Source organism: Brachyhypopomus gauderio, chromosome 10, assembly GCF_052324685.1.
Source record: "Brachyhypopomus gauderio isolate BG-103 chromosome 10, BGAUD_0.2, whole genome shotgun sequence".
NCBI classification, from domain to species: Eukaryota; Metazoa; Chordata; class Actinopteri; order Gymnotiformes; family Hypopomidae; genus Brachyhypopomus; species Brachyhypopomus gauderio.
Genome location: NC_135220.1, coordinates 389,128 through 414,299, shown reverse-complemented (window position 1 = coordinate 414,299; position 25,172 = coordinate 389,128). Strand labels below are relative to the sequence as shown.

At 42.8% G+C, this 25,172-nt stretch overlaps 1 protein-coding gene and 1 long non-coding RNA gene across 2 annotated transcripts; one reads left to right on the top strand and one right to left on the bottom strand.

Annotated features, from left to right (window-relative positions):
* Nucleotides 1-2,324: 2,324 nt before the first annotated feature.
* Nucleotides 2,325-7,824, bottom strand: LOC143525000 (uncharacterized). The gene is made up of 6 exons (XR_013133543.1): nt 7,488-7,824; nt 7,160-7,282; nt 5,416-5,545; nt 4,352-4,645; nt 2,608-3,404; nt 2,325-2,477 (listed from the first exon to the last, which is right to left on the bottom strand). It is a non-coding gene; the product is annotated as an uncharacterized LOC143525000 (long non-coding RNA).
* A 4,793-nt stretch (nt 7,825-12,617) lies between these two features.
* Nucleotides 12,618-25,010, top strand: xkr7a (XK related 7a). The gene is made up of 3 exons (XM_077018423.1): nt 12,618-13,150; nt 19,882-20,081; nt 22,312-25,010. Exons 1-3 carry the CDS (start codon nt 12,618-12,620, stop codon nt 23,274-23,276), a joined length of 1,698 nt encoding a protein of 565 aa, XP_076874538.1. The 3' UTR covers nt 23,277-25,010.
* The last annotated feature ends 162 nt before the right edge of the window (nt 25,011-25,172 follow it).

Sequence of the window (25,172 nt, the reverse complement as noted above, 5' to 3'; positions counted from 1 at the left end):
TATCCTGCACAAGTTTGTCTCTATTTTGTCTGAGCAGGTCAAAGCTGTCAGAGGTGTCGGAGAATCCACTGCTGATCAGAGATCCACGTGCTGCTAACAACCAACAAAGCTGTAAAGACCAGCGGCCGAGCCACGTGGACACACCACACCCACTGCAAAAGAGCTCCAGAGCAGCCGCCAGAATGAATGTTATGCTGTTGTTTTTTACATGATGCTTTTCTCAACAGGAGGAGCAACTGTTATCTCCCCCACACCGGAGGAGAGGTGTGAGGGAAAGAAAGCATGTGTAATGTCCAATGTCACTGCTACTGCAGTGAAACCAAACCAGCCCTGTCTGGTTTGCCATCCTTTCCACATGCCGTGAACACCAACACCAATCACTTATGAAATGGCTACAATGTTAATTAACAGACCCATATGCGAGATTGATAGATTAACAGGTCAATTTTACAACATGTCTCATGCTATCACACACAGTGGTAAGGTTCCGGTTTGGGTGGGTGATGATGTTGCAAGTATAAGTCATAGAAATGACAACTGTGAATCGAATGATGAGGTGTCACGAGCAGGTATTCGCCATATGACATTTGACACCACCCCTGTCGAGGGAGAGTGGTGCCTCTGCTCAGAGGGGGCCTTGAAAGGCGATCCTTGGATAGGGCACACCAAGTGCCAGGTTGACCTGATAGCAACAGCTAGAGATGGATCAACATGCACCATTAGACTAAATAACTCCTCTGCAAAGTGGAGTTTCACCTCCTGTCACGGCATCGTAAACCCAGTAACAGAAGGGGCGATGATGTGGGCATGCGGAGAGAAAACCTACTCTGCTCTACCTAAGCGAAAAGATACAACAGGGGTCAGTTTTCAGTTCGCCTGGGGAGGGTGTTGTACTCCAGTTTTCCTTACCCCCCCAGTGTCAATCTATACCATACCAGATCGTGTCCCACGGGAGGCCTCACTGGAGGGGATCCCGGGTAAGTTCAAAGGTTACACGCTGGCAGACCCCTGGACTACCCCAGCGGTTGCTGTAGGATGGTCGCTGTTCCTCGGAGGGGGAACTACAGCGACGATAAATAAGATCAACGGACTTGCATGGCAAGTTCTGACTTTGGCTTCTCGTACCGAGACAGCCCTGGATCTATTAAACAAAGAGGAGAAAAAAATTAGACACGTAGTGGTCCAGAATAGGTTAGCTTTAGATCTCCTCCTTGCAAAGGAAGGAGGTGTGTGTAAGAAAATCAATGTTTCATGTTGTTTCAGCATTCCAGATTACTATGATAATATTACTGATTTAATTGATCACATGAAGGCCGAGGTTCAAGAACCTGGTTTGGGTGGATCACTTCATGGCTAGGCCCATGGGGACATTGGATGCTGACTATGATTTTACCAATTGTAATAATCATTTAGTTTTTGTTGTGTTTAGTGCCTTGTATTTTGTCTTGCTGTTCGTCGTGGCTTACTGGCCTTATGCGTCAGCATTTTCAGATGGCCTTGCACGACGACTTAAAGGAGCCTGAGATAGCAAACTCCTTGGGACGTCTGTTTAAGGAAGACGTCTGGGACGACCTGGCGACTGGCTGGGTTGTGCCCGATGGCCCTGAGCAGCTTAACTGACTCTAGAGCCTGACTTAAGTTGATATTCTATGATGAAATTAATGATTTATTCTCTCCTTTTTATTGATTACACAGAATCAAAGGGGGGAAGTGTGAGAGAAATTATTGATTATTGATTAATTATCATTGATTAGATCATGTTTAGTTATTATAAGAGATCATTATGAACTTTATGATTTTGGACATGTCCATTCTGGCTAAACAGAAGGACTACAATAATGAAGTTGTGTGATTCAGTGTAACCATGTTTAGTTCATATTATGCATGTGTGCTATACGTGACCCAGGTCAGGGAGAGTGCTGAGGGTAAGAGCACTCTGTTAACTGGTAGTCACTAGGCTACTAGTCTTGGGTTATTTAGCTTTCTCTGTGTTCAACTGATACATCAGTTGCTTCCGCTAACTCTAGGGAAGTCCATATTAGGAGATACACACATGTGAGACAAAGTAGCCTGCTGGACGCTTATGTTTTGGAACATGCTGTGCTAAAGATAACCTGCTGTTAGAACTGCTGAATTGTGTTTAAGATTGTATATAAGCAGGGGGAGCGCCCCCCTGCCTTCAGAGTTGTCATGCTTGAATGAGACTCTCATGTCTGTGTCTGTCTTGTGTCTGTCTTTGTCCTATTTATATATATTTATATTTTTGTAATAAATTAATCATTTAACCACGTCTGAGTCCTCATCCATTTATTAGAAAATTTCCACGACAGAAGCTATTACAGAGTCTGGAGGTGGAGGCTTGGATACTCCTGTATATTTTGCCGGACGGCATCAGAGTGAAGAGACCGTGTGATGGGTGGGTTGGGTCTTCCACAATGCTGGTGGCTTTGCGGATGCAGCGTGTGGTATAGATGTCACTGATCGAGGGGAGAGAGACACCAATGATAGATGCAATCAAGATTAACACAATAGGTAAATAGAACAAAGAGAGGTCTCGCGGGAGATCAGTATAACTGGCATATGTATCATATTTAAGAGAGGAAGTACCTGTTCAAAAATATCAGTTCCCAAACTGTCTCTTGCACTCCCCAAAGGATTTATGTTTTGCCTGAGGTGTCCCAATTGTTCTTCAGTAGGTATAAACTGATTAACAGGGACATCAATTGTTTGAGGCCAGTCAAAGGCAGGCACTCTAGCCCCGTGGCCCTCCGCTGCGGCCGCCCCTGCCCCGTGGCCCTCCGCTGCCCTCAATCCAACTGTTGCAAACGGGTTCCTGACCATCCCCTGGCACTGTCTGTTCATCTGCAAACACACCTTGAATGCCAGTGTGATGTTGCAAATGTTGTGACAGACAACCTTGCACAAAAATCTGATACGGTGACATGTGTTGAGCAGTTCTTAACCTGTGGTGGTTCCACTGACTAACAAACAACCTGAGATCACTTTGTTTATCTCCCTCGGATAAACCGTGAAGAGCCCAGATGTGTATTTCTTTACTGGATTCCACAATTTTCGTTCATTCTCCAGATATACAAACAACGAATGGTAGACGTTTGTAACACCTCTCCACACATCGCCTCACAGTCTCTCAATGCGCTGGTTATGAGTGCTCCTCCCTCGTAAAGCACTTCCCCTGCTTGAGCCTCGGAAGACATCCATAAAGAGACACATCACATTGTTTTCCCCTCCATGGTCACATCTGACCCTTTGATGGGACACCATACTGGCTGACCGCTCCAATGAACAGATCCATTAGAGTGTCACTTCTGTTGTTGTTCGACGCATGAAGGAACACCACAAGTCTGCTGTAACCATCAATACCTCCATGGATCACAATTCTCCACCTAAAAAATATGGAAAAAGATCAGGGAGTGACAGAAGAAGAAAAAACACATTAAATTAAAAGCTATTCACACAAATAGTTTGAATGTAGCTACAACGAGGACTACGCCTCTATGCTATGGTTGGGCTTTCATAGTGGGGGGGGGGGATCACTGCTGCATTCAAATGAATTCACACTTAATATAATGTCATTATTAGTCCCCCAATATCCCCCACTTATAACTAACAGACATCTTTATATCCAACCAACTTGGCCAAGCATTGTATGTGCAAGAGGTAAACAGTAGTGTTTTTATTCTCCTGTTTTAACACATAACCAAAAATCTTAAATGATAGTTGGGATGATGATTATTTTTGTAATAGTATAAATATTCCAATCCATTACACCAGACTCTTAAATAACAGTTATCATAAAGAGTACAGCAACCATCTTTTATAGCCTTGAATTGGAGGTTGGGTGACTGCTGCCCCTACTTTTTTAATATTCCATTCTTGCAGTTTGGCCTGATTAGGTCCCAAATGAGCCTCCACCTGTTACTATATGGATATAAGTGGTACGCAGTTCAGTAGTTGTTGCTTTTAAAGACTTGACACCTATTGAATTTATGATTCAACAGTTACATTTAGAGCTGTTCCCATCCATTTCTAATACCATCTTGTTCCATTAACCCTGTTCCCATCCATTTTCTAATGTCTTAGGCAAAAACTGCATTTTCTTTGCAACAGATGTACTCTTTGTTCCTTCCTAGACACACAGTCCTGACCTGAACTAATCTAGACACAGACTTTAGACATTTTCCCCATTTACATTGTTGTCATTCCCTAAGATTATACAAGATTGAACTTAACAATACCAACTTCATAATCAAAGAGTTAGCTTTACATTGGCTATTGACACAGTTGGTGCAAATAAATCAACTTAAGTAAAACAGTTTCTATTGCTACTTACTTAATGAGTTTATGGTTTCCATCTATATGCCACAGTGAATTTGGTCCTGCCACTCTGTATGTTCTTCTGTGAAGCCTGTGGGACATAGTCCGGAGAGCAGCACCTTTAGGATTAGTCCTGATTACACTTTGACGAACACGTCGTCTCTGGACTAGGACGCCTTCACCAGCAAACCGAGCCCCAACAGCTTCAGGTCCTATTTCGTCATTGGCAGAGACAATCTCCAGCACACGGTTGTCAAGTGCTTCATCTGATAGAGCTGTGTAACGGCCCCGGAAAGATAGATTGTACTGTCTAGAAACACAAAGTGTATAAGAATGCGGATTAGTTTTACGATAAGGGAAAGACATACTTTCATATACTTTCACATATTAATACTGTGCTACAGTAGTAAAATACAGTCAATACAGTCAACTGCTTTACAGTGAACAAATCATAAATCAGATACTAAAACAAACAGAACTCATTCACATATTTTAAGTGCAATTCCAAAAATGTGGCTAGTAAATTAGAATTTTCAACTGCTGTGTTATATGAATACAAAAGGACTACACTAATACACGAATCATGTATGTTTTTTTCAAAACTGTGATTTTATGCAAATAATTTAAATCAATACAAGCTGCACTATACTGTATCTTGAAGTAGTTACTCCACCCCCTTACTTGATATATAAATTTAATGTGTTTCCACTTAGAAATTCCTATTTAAATGTCCAAAATACACAAAAATTTGGATGGAGGGGGCCACCACTTTTAATCACAGATCATGCTCCATCATGCACTCTACTCCAGATAAGAGCTAATTAGCACAGGTTTCTGTTAGCTAATGGATCAGAGCTAAGCAGTGTTCTACTGCGAGCATATTAGCTTCCTTGTGATGCTGCATCAGTGTTAGTTCAAGACAGTGACTGTCTTCACATATATCATGTGTTATTCTACATCCAACTGGTGTGCAATTAGATTTGCAGTTCCAAAATTTCGTGTTCATTATTCAATTTGTAGACAGAACAATTCACAAATGTCTCATATAAGTGCTTAAAAAAAAGACCTATCAACACATACCTTAACCGGCATTTCACTGTGCTTCTTGATACACAGTTAAATTATAACATCTGCAACTGTTGTTGTGTTACTTGAAACACTGATCTCCCCACGTGTCCTGCCCTTCGTGGTACAGTGAAACCAGGAAAAGCTATAGTCCAAGAGAAAGTAGCATAGAATTAATAAAAATAACAGAAAATGGAAAAAACAAAATCAACTTCAGATTTGAAATAGAAAAACCAATGAGCCCAAGTAAAATGATTTGCTTTGGAATTTCATATGTTGGTTATACAGTTTATACAGAAATATTTTTGCAAACATTCAATTGCAGTTGTTACTGCTAAGGGTGTCACAATCAGTTAATAAGCTTAAATAACCTTTTCACATTCTATACATTTTAACTACATTTTTATCTATGATAAACGTATTTATGAAATCAGCTGGAGAGCATTTGAACACAACACTGTTACAAAGCTAACTAGAACAATGCATTTCCTGAACAAAATACTATAGGGCTTGAAAAGGTGTGCCCCTTATTAAGTTAGTTACTGTTGACAATTCAACCCTAAGCTAAAAATAAGGGTTGCAGATGTCTGCTTGGTGTATGTGTGTGTTAGTGTGTGGACTGGGTATGAGATATGTATGTGTGTGTGGTGTATATCTGTGTGTGTGTGTGTGTGTGGAGTGGGAATGAAAGGTGTGTGTCTTTGTAGTGTTTATGTGTATGTGGAGTGGGTATGAGAGACCGGTCTTTATGTGTGTATGTGGAGTGGGTATGAGAGATGTATGTATGTGTGTGTGGTGTATATGTGTGTATGTGTAGTGGGTATGGGAGATGTATGTATGTGTGTGTATGTGCAGTGGGTATGAGAGATGTATGTATGTATGTGTGTGTGGTGTATATGTGCAGTGGGTATGAGAGATGTATGTATGTATGGTGTATATGTGTAGTGGGTATGAGATATGTATGCATGTGTGTGTCTGTGTGGTGTATATGGAGTGGCTATGAGAGAGAGATGTAGTGTAATATTATTGGGTTACTGTTTCTTTAAGTTGTGTGTGTGTGAGAAAGAGTGCGCGAGGAGCGAGAATGAGAGAGGAAATTTACTTCTGTTGAGTGAATTCGCTTGTATTAATGTTAAAATAAAAGAGAAGAGTTGTCAACAGTGTGTGCACGTGCGTGTGTGGGGGGAGGGGGAGAGACATTCCTCACACTAACTAATCTCTGTTACTGTGAGTGGAGAAGGCTTGTTTAATGTGATTTGCACACTCCTAACAAACGGTCGTAGTTCGGGACATATTTAACTTATCACTTAACCGAAGAGATTGTATGAGAGAGGACCCCTTGGTGATGATTTTGGTGTAATTGTTTGACCCCAAAATGACAATTCGGATTTTGAGAAATTAACATGGGAGCTAATGGAGCAGTTTTCTGTGCCTAGTGCCAAACAAATGCTCATAACTCGATTAAATGATTAGATATCCCGGCGTGCCAGAAAGGACAAGTTTCTCTCCCATTTAAAATTTAAATGGAGCTTCTAGGTGAAGGTGTAAGGATTTTACAGCAGTTTATCCAGGAGAGTTTTGATAATTTTTCATGCCTGCACACCCTCTAAGTCACACGGTAACTCGCAGTTGTAATTTGAAACCTCCATTCATTTCAATGGGGGGCTTAAACATTTTAAAACTTAAATTCATTCAAATCTATACATCCTATCGACTCAAAAATTACATAGCGGCTGTTTTATTTGACAAGCAAACTTACCATGTTGTTGTTGATTGCTAGCTTCCTGAATTAATTCACTGATGAGTCCAAGCATTATCAGCCACTTCGGCTTCAACCAGTCGGCCACTGGCCCAGCGAATGCTCGAGGCCATAGTCTCCAATCTGTTTCAGTCACATAAAACGTGATATAAATTCACTGTCGTAACATGACCCGTGTTCTCTATTTTCTACTACAAATATGTTGATGAACTCGGTTCAGAATGAAATACAATTCACTTTAAAATATCACGAAGCCACAACTAAATTTATGTGAAGAAACCAGAGTATATCAAATAACTTTTGTACACTGTACTAATTGATAGCATACCTAGTTATAACAGGTTGTACATTATCAAGTTGCTGATCATCCGACGATAAAACTCGTGAACATTCTAAAAATGTTCTACGGCAGTCGTTCAAAAAATTCCTGGAAGCCATCGCGTTCTCTACTCGACCAAATTACCTGCGCAAATAAACCCACATGGACTATTCCAAACACACCTTCACCGCCTCATCTAAGTCACGTGATAGATACGTAGCCCCAGAACCAGCCCACGTAAGGCCCATGTGACCACAACGTAAAGCCCATGTAACCACAACGTAGAGGCCATGTCACCGCAACGTAGAGCCCATGTGACTAAAACGTAAGCCCTACGTCAACAAGGGGTGGGTATATTGGCGGCCACCAATAGTATGGGAGTCTAAACATCTAAACGTCTTTAGACGTCCAAAAGTTACGTGTTAACACGGCACATTTTGTCGTGTTAAGACGTTAAAACGTCTTAAGACGTCAAAAAGTAACGTCTTAACACGGCATTTTTGTACGTCTTAAGACGTCCAAATTTGACGTGTTAACACGGACGTCATTCTAGACGTTTTGAGCCAAATGGCGTTCCATAATACAGCGACAGGTGATGCCAAATATTACGGAGCTCGTAAGGTGACGTCATGTAAAAAATATAATAACGCGTGGCCACGACTTACTAACGCATGCGAACGACTTACTAACGCGTGCGAACAAGATAATTAAGTATTACTTTATATAAGGCCAGGTTTACCTTCCTTGGGCAGTCAGTTCGCGAACTGAAAAAATAAACTTTGTTGCCGCATGTGAAAGGCGACGTTAGTATCTCGTTCCCACGCGTTAATAAGTCGTGGCCACGCGTTATTTATTTATTTTTTACATGATGTCACCTTACGGGCTCCGTAAAATATAGTAAAATCCATAAAAAAAATTTTTTTTACTGTCATGTCAATGGATTCAATGTAAACGCAAGAAGCCGCTTTCGCCATTCCGGATGGCTCAGTCAAAACCATTACGTCTTAATGAACCAATACATACATCAGCGGCGAAAATTATTGTAAAAATACCAGGTTTACGTGTTTTTATTTTCTAACATGAGCTAAAGCACAGGGTAGACTCAAACGACAAGAGTTTACAACTTCATCTTCAACCTTTTCAGCCCTGGTGCGAATGTGATCCTCACACGTCCCTGGATTCACCAGTTACAACTACAGACACACTAGAAAAAATCTTGTTTCTTATTTTATGTCACCGTTAACTACACGGGGATGACGCGAACTTAAATAGGTAGATAGATGGGCCTATTATCACAAGAGCTTGTGGTTAGATCTGACAGTGTTCAACGCTGTAGCGAACGGCAGTAACTTTGTTTTACCGCAAAATATGAAAACGATTGAAACCATTAATAACCCAATTAAATCCACCCAATTTAAAATGTACGATCTGGTAAATGTAGTGGTAAATGTACGATCTGGTAAATGTAGTGGTAAATGTACGATCTGGTAAATGTACGATCTGGTAAATGTAGTGGTAAATGTACGATCTGGTAAATGTAGTGGTAAATGTACGATCTGGTAAATGTAGTGGTAAATGTACGATGTGGTAAATGTAGTGGTAAATGTTCGCTCTTCTGACATGTCCGCGGTGTAGCACTAGGTCCTGCTTCTCGTCCAACTTAGCAGTAAATGAATGACATGAATGAAGAACGTTCGTATGATTGAAACGCTATTTGGCCTCTATGAAGGTTCTGGGCGGAAACTGCTGTCCACTGTCATTGAAATTGCCAATTTCGGAAGTGCTCTGTTTGCTAATTAAGTCAATATGATAATTAAAATATAATCTCCCGACACCCCCCCCCCCCCCCAAACAAAAAACTCATCGGATCTACACGATTCACGTAGGTCACCCTTTTCAACTTCAAAACGGCGAATTTCGCCGAAAGGTGACAGATTTTCATGCCTGCATAACCAATCCTAACAGTTACGACATAAACTGACAGAGCTGCTTCGGCACCCATTTTCACTGCCGGTTTAAGATTGCAGACTGCGCTGAATGAAGCATTTGAAGTAGAGGTCTGCGCGGGACTGCTTTTTTAATCCCGCTCCCGCCCGCTCCCGCTTGTTTTAGACCCGCTCCCGCCAAAAAATCGCTTGTTTTAATCACGCTCCCGCCCACACCTGCTTGTTTTAATCCCGCTCCCGCCCGCACCGGCCAAAAAATCGCTTGTTTTAATCCCGCACCCCCACCACATACACATTTCTGTCGCCCCCGCCCGCAATCCTAATATGAATTGAATTAATTAGATTTAGTACTTGAAATTTTCTTATGTATTTATTAAAACAGCAATAGCGATGGATCGCGCTGTCCCATTTCTTATCACAGTCCAAACACATCCCGTTAGGTGACGTACACCAACACTTTCTGACATGTATCACAACAAGCCGATTTCCCTCTCCATTAATTACAATGGAATATGACTTCCATACATCAGACCTTCCTGTAGTTGGCTTAATTGTGGTGTATTCGCCTGTTTTAATAGAATTTTCCACAGCTGAAACTGGTTGACCGTCTACAGCAGGGGTCGGCAACCTATGGCACGCGTGGCACCATTGGCACACCGAGGCATAGTCACTGGCACGCGACACGCTGGACCAGCATCAGCAAAAATATATATTTTAATATAAATTATTATATTAATGGATTATACTTTCGCGAGTGACCGTAGCGCGCGACTCGGCACGCACACCTCGCGCGAACGGCGGAGGCGTTTAAACTTGGCGATCGATCGCGATATAATACTTTTTGTGTCGATTTACACCTCCCCCCCTCCTCGGTCAACAATTTAAACTCGCCGCCATAGTGGCACACTCATTGACTGGACATGTTAAAGTTGGCACTCCATGTCTCAAAGGTTGCCGACCCCTGGTCTACAGTCTCTGCCATTTCTGTATCAAAATGACAAAATGACGCACACTTCATGTTCACGTGATCAGTTGCTTAGCCAATATTTTGAATTAGTTTATTGCTTACTTACTGAATTATTAGTTGTTTTCGTCCTGTTCCTTATGCATGGAAATCATTGCGTTGTTATTATTATAATTTTCTAGACTATTAATTTGCGGGATTTTTCTACATGTATATGTGGTCCCGCTCCCGCATCGCTCCCGCATCGCCGCTCCCGCCAATAACAATTAAATTCTGTCCCGCGCCGCAAGATATTCTGTCGGGTCCCGCGGGATTACCGCGGGAATGCAGACCTCTAATTTGAAGTGAAAAGCCCGCAGGAGAACTGAAGAGGAAGTACGTCAGAGACTGGCCTATGGAATTTGCATCGCAGCTTTTTTTATCTTCAACCCCAATAACAAAGTGGTGGAGCAGCTCATGAGTAAATATGTAATAGAATCTTTCAGTTTTCTGACAGGGTAGTGTTAATATGTATTATATGTTTATACTTAGGTGAGATGACTAATCCACTGGACATTTGGTGTGCAAATGAGTAGGTCTCCTCGATCTATACACCAAAGCTTTGCTGCAATCAACTGCACTAAACTAAACACATAGTGACGTTCTTCACCACAAGATTTCCCCGCAATTTCTACTAATCCATTTCGTCCCAAATGCATGTGATGCTTCCAAATTAAATTGTTGTACAATTTCTAATTCTAGGTTATTTGATGTACTCCTGTATTTAACCAATAGGTGTCAGCACCGCTACACTGGTTGTTTCTTACCGGATCAGCGTTCAAACTGAACGGCCAAATCCGTCTTATGGGCTCGAGTGGGTCGCCTTCTCTCGCTTTAACTCAGCAGAAGCCTTGCCAACAGATCAAGGGGCTACGAGCAGCTTGATGGCACTGCGGGTCTTATTTTCACGTTTCTTTAACAGAGCGCGGCACGTAGTGCCTTAATTGGCCCACGTTTCCTTAATTTTGTACTTGTCTGTATGTCTGCCTGTGAGTCTGTCACTTTTAAACTTTGTAATGAAAATGTGCTCATGAAAATTGAACAGGTGAATATGTAACGTTCAGATGCTGTGTCAGCAGCTTCTGCTAATCACGGTTAGGTCGATGTAATGTGGCAGCTTGCAAAAATACAGTTTGCTTTTGTTTATTATCTTATGTTTCGTTATTACGCAGCGTAAGCAATTGCAGGCCGCTGCCAGAACAAAATGAAATACTGGTTATCAAGACACTGGACGTTAATGACTTTATAATCCACACTTCGAAATCAACTGCTTGCTCGACTAATTTTTTTTACTGTTTATTGCCTGTCGTTTATCACAGTCTAAATAACCCACAGGCGTTTGAAAATTTATGCAGTAGTGTATAAAATTGGATATTAAACTATAAAAATATTGAGTGGCAATAAAGGCCAGAATAGAGACGTAGCAAATTTGGTTTTGGGGGGGGGGGAGGGGGGGGGGGTTACTACTCGCGGTGTATTATACAACCATTCAGGTGAACGTCTAGGTGGCGCTATTCCTCAGAAGACAGTGTGACAAAGAGAGATCAGGCACAATATTAGCCTGTCAATGCAATGCGCTCTGTGCAAGAATATTATACCCGCAAGTATCAACCAAATCTCACCTCCTTTTTTCTATCTCTCCCGATTGCCCAGTGTTGCTAATGATACCCTACAGCACATCGATTTACCACAGTTTTATATTTCGTTGTTGCTTTAGTAATACTGGTTTGGTAGCTTTTATAGCTCCTGAATGAACTTTTATTGAGTAGATTTGATTTGATTGCTAATCCAAAATGTCTGGTCAGAATCAATATTGAAGCATATTCAGGGCATCGTACGACTTGTTCCCTGGGGGCCGGGGAATGATCCATTCAACGTGGAACCCTGTTTCGTTTAATCGTTTATCGCAATCTAAACGACCTGCAGGCATTTGGACACCTCGTAATTGTGCATTATTAGACTACTTCACTCAGATAATATTGAATGACAGACAGGTCTCCCACAACAACTGGCAAGAGTTTGATGCTCAAAAAGGAAAAAGGGACCCCGCTATCGCAGCCCTCTTTCTTCTTTCCTATCCCTCCCACACACATCCTACACACACACATACGACCCCTCCCTCCCTCCCTCCCTCCCTCCCTCTCTCTCTCACTCCTATCTCTCTTTTATACTCTCTTTTCTACAACAAACATGGCCGCGAAATCAGACGGTGCTGCCGCCTCGTTGCAGAGCGAGATCCCGCCAACGTGCCTACCAAGTCCCGGGCAGCGCTCGCCACAGTACCGGCCTGCCGAGAAAGAGTACTCGCTGCTGGACTGTTGCTGGACCCTCTGTGCTCTCTTGGTCTTTTTCTCCGACGGGGCCTCTGACCTGTGGCTGGCGGCGGACTACTACCTCAGACGGGACTATTGGTGGTTCGCGCTTACGCTTGTTTTCATTATAATTCCGTCCGTAGTGGTGCAGGTTCTGAGTTTCCGATGGTTCGCTTACGATTACTCCGACTCGAACGGAACCGGCACGGCGGCCGCGGCTGCTGTGGCAGCGTCCAGTGCGGAAAGCCATTTCAGCACCAAGGGCAGCGATCCGCGGGGCGCTGGCCACTCTGTCGCGGTTGGGGCAGTGCCTACCACAGGAACCCGGACCAAGGTCCAGACCTGCTGCAGAGCGTGCATCTGGCTTTTCCAGAGCCTCGTGCACATCCTCCAGCTATCTCAGGCCTGGAGGTAAGTGTGAACAAAGTATATACAATATTGTTATATGCATACGATCGTATGGCCAACATCTGTAATGATGGAGCGCCCGTGGGATGATGGCACAATGGAAATTAGTTTATACATTGTGTATGAACTGTGAATAAGGACAATACGGTGCAAAAAAGCGTCACGTACGGTAGGGACGAATTCACTCTGTAACGTATTATATTTCCTTTCTTCTTCTGGTTGGGTTTCTCACACCTGACTCACTCTTTTCGGCAAATGCTACAAACGCGTGCTTCAAAAAATAGACAAATATTCATGATCACAGAACATTGCTAAAAGCTGTTGAAGTGTATTATTTTACTTGTATATAAAAATATACAATCTTATGTGTGGAATTTGCTTGTCAATTAGCATTGATACAGTAACCAAATGTCAGTCGGTATCACTAGATGAGGTTGAGTTATGAAGATTGCTGTGAAGAAACGTCCTCTCCATTATCGCTATCCAGCACTTCCTGTTGTCTCGTGCCAGTTCATCATCTCCAAGCCATGAACGTAGCAGGTCTCTCCTCCTCTCCTTCTGACAAGCTTCTGGGTCAATAATCTCCCAGAGAGAATCGTCTACTCATCCATTCATTCAGGCTGTCAGCCAGAAATCGGCTTAAGCACACCCTAAAATCCCTTTTGTCTTTTGAACAGTAGCAATATGAGGAACCTTCCTCACGTCTCTAAAAGATTACTCAGCCTGGTACCTCATGGACTATAACACGGTCCCAAAAAGGTCTCTCAGGTGGCATACACACCCAAGGCATGGGGCACAGTTTCCTACTGTTGCAATCTGTCTCAATGCGAAGCTGCAGGAGTTCACTATAGCATGCTGAAGATGTGATTATGTCCCTCAGGAGTGCTCAGATGGTCATGGTCCTTCAGATGATGTATATGCTGCATTAAGGTTGGTCACACACTTAAATGGACTTTAAGTCAGAGCCTTCCCTTCTCCTTCTTTGACAACTCAAAAATTGCTCCCATCAGTTTATACTTTTACACAATCATGGCCTTTACCATATTTTGATTCAAAATGGACTTCACCTTTATTTTAACATTTTTGTTCCTCTGGAAGAGATCCAGATTTTCCTTTGTTTCCTCGTTGCACAAGTATTTGTGTAAATCTGAAGTATTGACATATTGAGGATGTCAAGGGAGGGAGAGAGAGAGAGAGAGAGAGAGAGAGAGATTTTTAAGGAAGCAGTTGGTTTGTTACACTCACATCTTGGCTATGATCAATTTGACTTGATCGTTATTTTTCTAACATACTGTTTGAGAAAATTCATCAACTCCACTGAAATGTTGCTCAAAAGTAGTTTCTGAATCTAGTGCAGTAATATCTTATTTTTAAAAATCCATTTTGTACCCTTTTCTCTCAACTACCCCCCCCCTTCAGATTTTAGAGTCATGAGAGTCATGGTCTCACTCCCCTCTTTGTAACCAGTACTAACCCTGTGTGCAGCTCCCAGTAGCTCTGTGGCACTGCCCTCTTCTCTGGCTCTACCAACGAGGCTTTGTTATCAGGCTGCCACACAGGGCTCTCCTAGCACTCTGCCTTTGTTTGACTGGAATTACTGCTAATGCCATTAAAGCTGACACTGGCGATGGGCTCAGCACAGTGCCTCGTTTGTGGGATTACTGCTGTAGGTTTAATCTGCCGCAGTTTACTCGAAAATAGGAGACGCCTGCGAGCTGCTGCTTGTACAAGCAGGTGAGCCTGGATGCATGGAGAGTAATCCCATGAACAGGTTTTACGCTGGGTTTAGTGTTATCACAAAATGTATTCTACACGGAGGGTGGGTTACAATGTTTGTGACTCAGAGATGAGTGCATCGTGTGAAGATCACGTTGGAAGTAATAAATGTTTCACCAGGAACATTTTTACCTTTGTGTGTATGTGATTGTGTGTCTACTCTGTGACACTCGAATGTTCCAACTATTATAAGAAAACTTGTAAATTAATTGTTTGTTTATGTGTTCATGGGAGCTTATTTAAGTTTTTCTCCAAGCCAAAATATTTCCTAGCGTTCACTGAGATTAAAATATAAGGTATTTTTGGAAGCATGCATAACAGTATTTCATTAGTAATGCTCAGTTCAAAACCTTTATAGAGATGATAATAATGTTATGTTGAAATGTAGAAATAATAATATTTTGTATTTGTGCATGTCTGTGTCTCTGTAATATGTGAAAGAGGGATCATTATGCAAAAATCTTGTAATATCTGCGTGCTATTTTCAGTACCTTAGCCTCTAAAACAGCCGGCACAAATAGGTAGGGTTACACAGAGCTTCCCAGTTAACTGGGTACTTTGACATTTTACTGCCATTTAACTTTAGATGAGAACTATTAGCTTCATTCACAACCAGTGAAAGAGGGACAAAGCCATGGTCCTCTGCCAAGCCCTCGAGGAAGAAGATACTAGTCACAATAAGTGACTCCAGACAGTACAGGAGGAGAGTGCTTTTGGACAAGGATAACATCTTTAAGAGTTGTTTTATTTTGTCAGAGTTGTTAGTAAGGGTGAATGTTATAGCTCAAGACACATTTAGCTTTGACTGTTCATGTATGATTATTGTACACCAATACTTTGCAACGTCAAGTCTTCTACCGCTTACCGGAACTGAAGGCCACAGAATGCAGTTAGTATATCAGTTCGTATATCAGTTTGTATATCAGTTCGTATATGAGTTAGTATATCAGTTGCATTGCATCTGGTAATTGGTGTTACATCAGATTGAGTATTTAGCCTTGTTGATTTAACATAAAGTTTTGGTGTCTACTCTGACACTCCACCATTGATCTAATGTAAAATAGCAGTTTGTTTAGAGCCAAATTTTTCCACCAGTAGGACTATAAATAGACCCACACAAGGAACTCATTTCCAGTCGGGCTGGTGTTCAAATGGATGCTTATGTGTATAGAATTTTGTGTGGGAGTGTAAGAGAGAGGGGAACAAAATGCGCTATAAATGCCTCATCTGTTATAGTGTGATAATTCTGAGTCGGTAAAGGAATGCATCAACCCCTACAAATATCAAAGTGATACTCTCCTGGGAGCTAACTATGGGAAACACACCTGCAATGCTTACAGCAGCTGGGCCAAACGATTAAATGCTGTTTTAGATGCATTCCTAGCAGAGGAGGCATGCAAAATCAAATGCATTACTTCAGAGTCCCAAGAATGAACTGTGACAAGAGAACGATTCTAATAAGACTGGACCTTAGGTTAATGTGTGTGAGGCAGACAGGCCTTCCTGTAGGCAGTGTGGGTCTTGGTGTGCACTTGTCTAGTCTGTGAGTGTATGTGTAAGTAAATGAGCTTGGGTGACGATCAATGATGCCTGTGACATGTCATATGTGATATGTGACCGTGCATACAAAGGGTAAGATTCCCAGCCTGCCTTGCAATCATTAACCTGCCACACAAGGCTTAAAATACCATTAAAGAAATCAGCCTTCTCTAAAGGTGCGAGGCCTCAAGCTACAGCAATGACATTTCATTGTTTTATCAGTATAATTTGTTACATGCTACTTTGCCTTTGGTTTAATTAAGTTCAGATTAATTCAGTGGACAGTAATATTGAACATAATCACATTCACACAGGGACACTACAATCTATAAGGAACAGAAAGTGTGCAGTGTTGCTACGGCCATGCAGGAATGACAAATAGGAAATAGACAAGGACCAATATGAACTGGAGTATATAATGTGGGTCACAGAGTGGGCCCAGAATACAGTGTGGGGCTGTAAATCCCTTTGATATGTCGATTTAGTATTGAAATGTGTAAAGTGGAAAAGAAACAGGATGACAAGGGTACAGTCTATGGAGGAAAAACCCTTTAACGTTCTGTCAAGACTTTGCTGTGTTTTCCATGATATTCTCATGTATTTAAATGTAGCTGTCAAACAGCCGTCTGAATAGATTCAGGTGAAGATTCTACATTGTGCTCTATATTGATCGCTATAATCCAGCAACATGCCGATGTGGAATCTGACTCCCGCTACTCTCTCTGCTTCCTGTTTCCCACTCAGCTTCTGCTTAAATGTGCTCTTGGACACGTATTACTAGCAGGGCAGTAGCAGACACTCTGCAGTAGACACAAACGCAAAGATGAGGTGTCCACATTTGGGCTAGCACTGAGACCTCAGATGATACGATACCTATGCAGAGGCATGATTGTTGTTTTAAGATCAGTAGTGTCCCAGACAGCGACAGAAAAGGCCAACTCATTCATTTAGCTCCTCTGTTTAATTAATGTTCCATTTCATTTTTGGCTGAACTTGTAGAGAAAGACGCTGCCAACTGCTATCTCTGACACATTCTAGGCAATAGTTTATGAGTCAACAGAAATTGTGGTGTTAATGTAAGTTGGCGGTACAGAGAATCACAGTGCGCGTGCATTCATGTAGGTTCATCTGGCGTCCACTCTTGCATGAATTTAATGCCTACAATACTGAAAAGAAATAAATTCACAAGACTTGCGTACAGATGGCATGACAACCAAAAATAATTAAATAAGGACAAAAGTGTAAGTGAGTGCAGTCAGGATATAAAAGTTGCTCACATGCTCTGGACAACACCGCCAACCTCAGTCAACAGACACCAGGACAGGGTGGCATAATCACCTCAGTAGGGGTGCTGTTTGAAGGGAATTAAGGCATTTCATCAACTCGTCTCTGTTCTGCTTTCTCTTCTCTTATCCTCTTGATTTCTGTTTTCTTTCCTTTTCCCATGCTTGTTCTTTCATTCTTTCTCTCTTTCTTTCTCTGCCTTCATTCCTTCGACTCGATTTATCTGCTTTTCTCAAACAGCAAGCCCCATGCGGTCTCACTGACTCAAATAAGTGCAGCTATCAGTGTGATAGGCGTGGCGTCATTTAAAAGGAAAACTCCTTGGTCCGGTATTGAGCAGGACTTTGTGTGCTGGAGAAACCGAAACAGTCAATATCAGACGCCCTATTGGCCACTGGTGTTAACTGAGCAGTGGAGTAGGTTAATTGGTCTCTCTGGTGATTGGCAAACTGAGAAGATGGCCAATGGCAGATGCAGTGCAAAGATGAACTGTAGAGCAGTTCGCTTTGACTGCTCAACAACACAATGGACAGAAATCAATAATCCCTGACACTCAGTGGCACTGCCTTGATCAGGGGGACAGAGTAGAAACGCCCTCATCCACACAGAGCTGTGTACAATCCTTTGTGTGAAATGGAAGGCTGTCACATTATTCTCTCCAAGTGGATTTTGTTAAGCAAAGTAATAATGGGCAAAGCACGTCACCCATAATGCTTGTCAGTTGTCACCATGGAGACTGTTGTTTTATGCCTGCCGTCAGTTGCTGTGCATGTAACGATTGTCTCTGTCCTCTGCAGCTGAAGAACTTTCTTTCTGCTTCTCCATTGTCCTCTACCAGCAGAGCGTGCTACCCAGTTTAAAGTTTTTAAATAGCAGGAGTGTGATTAGAAATGCTTGTTTTCTTATCTGAGGACAGCCGCACTAGATGCGGAGGGACAAAAGCGACACTTGCAGATTTCGAGGCCTCTGAAACTTCACCAAGAACATCCAGCTGCTCCAAACCAGAAGGGAAACAAATGACACTTCTCCATCCCCATGACGCTTGATCGTCTTTTGAGGAGCTGCCTTTTCACTCACGTTCATCACACGTGGAGCCAAGAGGGGGACGTGGGCCACGTTTGTGGAAAATCACGAAGCAGAGGTGCATCAGCTTGTCCGTCACCTGGCTTCCAACCGAGATACCTTCCTGCACTTATTCCCTGTCAGAGAAGCCGACATGTCATGACACTTTCCTACCAAGAGAGGCGAAATTAAGTCAAGTGCACAAATGTTGAAAATGTCAGAGCTGTTAGGCCAGTTCTTCGCCAGGGCCTTTCTGTTTATTACAGCGTGTTCATTCTTTGTTTAAAAATCACTGAATGCGCGTTGTGTTAAATCCACCGCTCAGCAAGGGGCTTGCTAGGTGTAGTGTCAAATAACATGGTATAGAACAGCTAACTCAACACAGATGGAAGCATCGATGCTGGAAGGCCTGAAACTGGGCCAGCTCGTCGGCCGGCTTCCCTGTGTGCCCTGACATCCACAGAGCCGGATGAGATAACACGAGAAGACATTAATGTGCGTCCTTACACATGTCCGAGACCCGACAGGCGAACAGAGAACAAAATGTTCATGAGTAACTGGAACATGTTCAAGATCACTGGCATTCAGCCTAATCAAGGTGTGTGCTGTGTTTCAAGTACTTGCAGACTCAGTTGGGGCCCCTTGGCCCTAAATTGGTTGTCTGTAGGTTTTGCAGTCAAGACATTCTTTCAATGGCTCCCCTATTTGTATGATACACTGTGAATGTTGCAGCAATGTAAACTGCACTGAAGCAGATAAGAAATATTGCCTGTGTTCATAAACATCACCCCGGCCAAGGACAGCAGATGGGAAATTATCCATTTAAATAAATCCAGCACATTTACATTACAGAACAATGTTGTTGATGAATGTGGGTTGTCCCAAACGAAGGAAACATCAAGGTTGCATTTGTAATTACGACATATTGATTCGCTGGTGCCGATGGACTCTGAAGCCTCCCTGCCTCTGCTCCTTTATCTTTATCAGAGTCTCTGACTTTTTGGTTCATTCTCCCTTTTCCTTCTTGCCCTCTCCCGTACACCCCCGCCCCCCTTCCTGATGGTGCCACCCAGGTATGTCCACGCCCTGTATCTGGGTGTGCAGAGCCGGTGGCGACGGGACCCCACCCACGGCCACGTCTACTGGCGTCTGAAGTTCGAGAGCGCCGACATCAGCATGCTGCGTCTGCTGGAGACCTTCCTGAAGAGCGCTCCACAGCTCGTCCTGCAGCTCAGCATCATGGTGCATGCCACCCAGGTTCTCCCCCTGCAAGGTGAGCCGCTCGGGACCCCCCCCCCCCCCCCCTCCCCCGGGATCTGTGAGCTGCAGGATGTTTTGAGCCATGTGTAAGCCATAAACCAAAGACCTGACGTCCGAACCTCTAGAACTGCATTACTACCACAGGAATAATGAAAGCAAATATTGATCATATTGTCAGTGGTGTGTCAGATATGTGTAACATATTTTCCTGTTCCTCAAGGCAGTGATGAATGCAGATTTTGCAGTTCTACTCTGCATTGCGGGTCAAAGATTGCTCAGTCTGACTGCAGGTTCTTTGGTTTGATTGCTAGATCATATCTGGTTAGTATTCATCACCACAGTGGGACTCATTTAGAAACTTAGCCTCACTTAGCACTCATTAATGAACACATCCGCTGTGGGTTACACAGCACGGCAACACACTGCTGTTCGTTTTCGGTCCAACTGCAAATTAGCCCAAGTGCAAAGCCTGCCACTGAAAGTGTGACTGGGTTGTGCAGTCTTAGGTATGAGCAGCACGCTCAACACCGACCGTTTTGCTGCCTGGTAAAAAGCTAAGATAAGGATGTGATGCTAGCTAAGATAAAGCGTCAATAGCAGCTAAGATAAGGATGTGATGCTAGCTAAGATAAAGCGTCAATAGCAGCTAAGATAAGGCTTCGATGAGGCTTTGATGCCAGTGGCAAGTGTTTAGCCCTGCACACGTAGGATCACTAGTCATGTCATCGTGCAGACATTATCTAGAATTTGGCGGTGATTATATATGACAAGATTAGAACATTTGACATTATGTTGCTCAGTTTTTTACATGTCTGTGTCTCTGCTGGATTTAGAATGGTTTCCCACCTAAAATATCCAGAACGTGGTGCTGTAGTCAGAAACAGGGCAGTAAATCACTACAAGGTGTTTCCAATGTAGTGATGTTTCTTAAGTAGTGGTATTTCATGTCTGAAGATTAGCTGATATTTCTGCAATGTTTAATTGAGCAGATTCTGAGATATTGTAATAATTTCCACACTGCAGGCATAAATACAGAGCAAAGAAATATTTTAAAACCAAATTAAGAAAAACAATGTTTATTTCATTGTGTACTAGCTGGGCTTTGTGGTGCTAGGCTATGTTAGGAAATTAACTAATTAATGTACATTTAAAGCAATTTATTTAAAAGAAGATGTTCATTTTTAAATAATGCCCAGTGTTGCTATGGTATCATGCTCTCCTGTAACTTAGATTCGTCAAATTCTGTCTGGCAGGTGAGTTTAATTGCTGTGCAGAAAGAACTCTTGCCTACGTTGGTACTCCTCCATAATAATGATTACAGCTTTGAGTGCCAGTCGAAAGGACAGTCATGTACACGGCAGCATTTCAAATGTCAAACAGGAAACTGCAGTACCAAAGAATTCACAACAATAGTGGACTCTCTTAGGTCATCTCTGTTGACAGGCTGTCATTTAATCTGATGTTGTCTTTCCGCCATGTGGCAATACATTTTAAGAGAATGTATGTGTTTATGTGGAAAGGTTCAGGCTTTATTCATCCAAATTAAGTAATGCTTTCAGGCATCATATCCAGAATGACAAACGTGTCAGAAATGAGCTATAAACGCTTAAAGAATATTTTCAGCTATCGCCATATGATGAGTACATCCATCATTTAAACTTTTATTGAGCAGTAATGTAGTTCTGCTGCGGGTTCTTGTTGCGAAGATTAGGCTTACCTGAGTGATGTGCTTCCTAATTTATACTCACTTGATTGACAAACCTCGCACACTCTAATTCAGAAATGTAATGGCATTGAGGTGATCCGTACAGCTGACTGATTCAGCAAAGTCCCTCACGTATGTTTCTCTTCACCAAATGGATAATGCCTCTGAACTGCCAGACAGTGATCAAATATTTATAACAGCTCTCAATAGCACTCAAACGTAGGCCACTTCTTATTTTTCTATGGATGTATGTGTCTTCTTCTTGATATTGATTGCTTCCTCTCATTCGATTAAGTGAGGGTCATTACCGACACTAACCAGTAGTCACAAGAGGAAATCCATATTGCACTGTCCATAAATGCTAAATTTCATTCCTGACATTTATTACCCCATCCTGATGTGTGATGATACTAAAATCAATTACCACTGATACAATCGCTGATTATCAGTTACCACTGATACCATAGTACCCTATTATTGTCCATCTTAAAACTCTCAGCCCTCGGTGGTTCTTTATGTGCTGTTGTGTTTCCCCCAGGTCTCTCTGCCTCCGCGTCACTGGTGTCTCTCTCCTGGATGATGGTGTCCTACCAGAAGGCCCTGCGAGACTCACGTGACGACAAGCTGCCCATGTCATACAAGGCAGCAGTGGTGCAGATGCTGTGGCACTTGTTCACGGTGGGGGCGAGGGCCATGGCGTTCGCCCTCTTCGCCTCCGTCTCTAAGCTTTACTTTGGCATCTTCGTGGTGGCACACTGGTGCGCCATGACCTTCTGGATCATCCAGGGCGAGACGGACTTCTGCATGTCCAAGTGGGAGGAGATAATCCACAACATGATGGTGGGCGTCGTGTACGTGTTCTGCTGGTTCAGTGTGCGGGAGGGCCCCACACGCTGCCGCATGTTGCTCTACAGCCTGGTGGTGCTGGCGGAGAACGTGGCTCTCACCGCCGCCTGGTACCTCTACCGTGGGCCCCACACCTCCGACTTCTCCGCCGTGGTGGTGGTGTGTGTGGTGGCTTGTAGCTACGCCCTGGGCACCTTCTTCATGTTCGTGTACTATTGCCTGCTGCACCCGGACGGCCCCGTGTCGGCTGGCCATCTAGGCTGTGGCATGATGGGAGCGGGGGCGGTGTCAGACCCGTGTCTGTCATCAGCAACCTCGGCACCTCCCCCAGACCTGGTGAGCAGCCCCCCCAGAACGTTGCAGAGGACTAAAGGGGGAGACCAGGAAGTGGGAGCGGAGGGTGGGGACGTGTTTCAGGTGCGGCCTCCTGCTGGCTTAAGGACCTCCGCGCCCCGCCTCAGTCCAAAGATAGAGGGTCCGGTCATTCGCATAGACCTGCCCAGAAAGCAGTACCCGGCCTGGGACGCCCACTTCATTGATCGTAGACTACGCAAGACCATCTTGGTTCTGGAGAGTGCCGCCCCAGTTACCCCTAGGATTCAGTACCGCTGCCTGGGCACACCCAAGGAGGTGATGGAGTACGAGACAACGGTGTGATCGGCAAACGCTCTCATGAATTCAGTCCCCTGCTCCCTCGCTCCAAGTATGGGGTGCAGTCAGTCCTGCAGAGTCAGTCCCTCCTGTCTTAGCAGAGCTGTAGCAGGTAGGTGGGGGGGAAAGGGAGTGGGGGGGGTGAGAGAAAAGAAGGAACAAACAGAACTAGCGAGGCCTCCGCATAACGTGACCTCTTTCTTTGATCCTTTATAACTGTAGAAGCATGCACAACTGTGTGCTGCTTTGGGACACGGATCTCTTCATTGGCGATAAGTTGTTGGATCAAAGGATGAAGAGGTCAAAGATCATAGTGCAGATCATTATGAGTCGGTCCACCACAGAGAAACTGAAAACTGAAGAAAAGAGTGATGCTAAGACAAAAAGAAGGCGGAGACGCTGATAGATCAAATACATTGAGGTATAGTATATTCACAAAGATGGTGCTTCAATATGTCTTCATAAAGCAAACATTTAAAACATAACTTGGATGTTAATAAGCCCTTATGGCAAGCTGATCCAAAAAAGCTTCAGTTGGTAGTTATTTATGAAGTCTGAGATGTCCTAGCTTTTAGGTATGGTACAGTGTGTGTATGAATAGTCTCATTCAAGGCCTTAATCAGCCTGTTTAAGAGTCATGCATCATTAAAAAAGACCAGGCCAAAATCAACACAATGACAGAATTTTAATGTCCAGGATAGACAATCCGTATCAGAGTGAACCAAGACATTCCTTTAATATGAAGGTGATTACAAAGATACTTCTGCAGTATTTCACAGAAGATGTTAACAGGGCTCAGATGTTTAAATATCAGGAAGTTGCAAAGAAATGGTATGTTGCCATATGGCAACACCATGCAGTGGAGGACTAAGCTTCTAACTGGTCTACAGTGTGTGCGATGAATCAAACTTCAGTGTATGTTTACATGTTTCTAAGTGATTCTCTTTTTTATGATTATTAGAAAATTAGCATTATGGTTATGTTGTCATGAAGACTGGATCAAACTTTGCAATAAAAAAAAACAAATTCTTGGATTTTGCAGTTTGGAGGATTCTGTCAGAAACATCATTTTGCTGTATCATTTCACAAGTTTCAGTACCTTCATTTAACATGGTGCCCTTTTCCACATAAGTGGTGTATAATGTTCTTTGCATACTGTTTCTAAACCCATGTCCGTCCACCTCTCTAAATGACACAAACACATATAAGCCATCAAACGACAACACTTAAAGTATTGTATATATACAGTATTTAAGCTCATACTTTGAAGATGGAACACAATCAAAGGGATAAAACAATTAAAGAGATTCAAAGTTCCATACATGAAACATTTGTCTTCAGTGAAGCTGGTGAGGTTTGGAGCAGAGTGGTCATTCATAACTCTTTGGAATTTAAGAATGAGAAATTATTTGGTCAGTATAGTATAGCATTATAATATGGCTTTTGTGGTGCTAGAAAGTAAACGGGTGCATCCATAGACAATAGAAATCTTACCATGCACGTCTGGGTACTGTGTTACTATAGGTGCTAGTTCCAAAATGCAGGCACAGTTTACACTAGGCTGGATGACATCAGTGAAGACCATGGTACACTATGCTGGATTTTTTTCAAACACATTATCTGTTCATAAAGCCTTATACGTCTCATTTCGGTCTGTGACTATTGTATAAAAATTGATGATGGACTTCAGATGTGTGCGTGTATTTTTATTTGAAAAGGTAAATAAATTTAAAAAGTGTTTACTGGCCTGACCAAAGCACAACTGTTTTCTGTTTACTTGTAATGAAGATGATGATGATGAAGATATGTGACAGTACTCCACATATTTCATTTTAGTGTTATCTCTAAAGTACATCATGGCTGTACAAAGGGATAATCAATGTTTAACTCCTGAATGTCTTC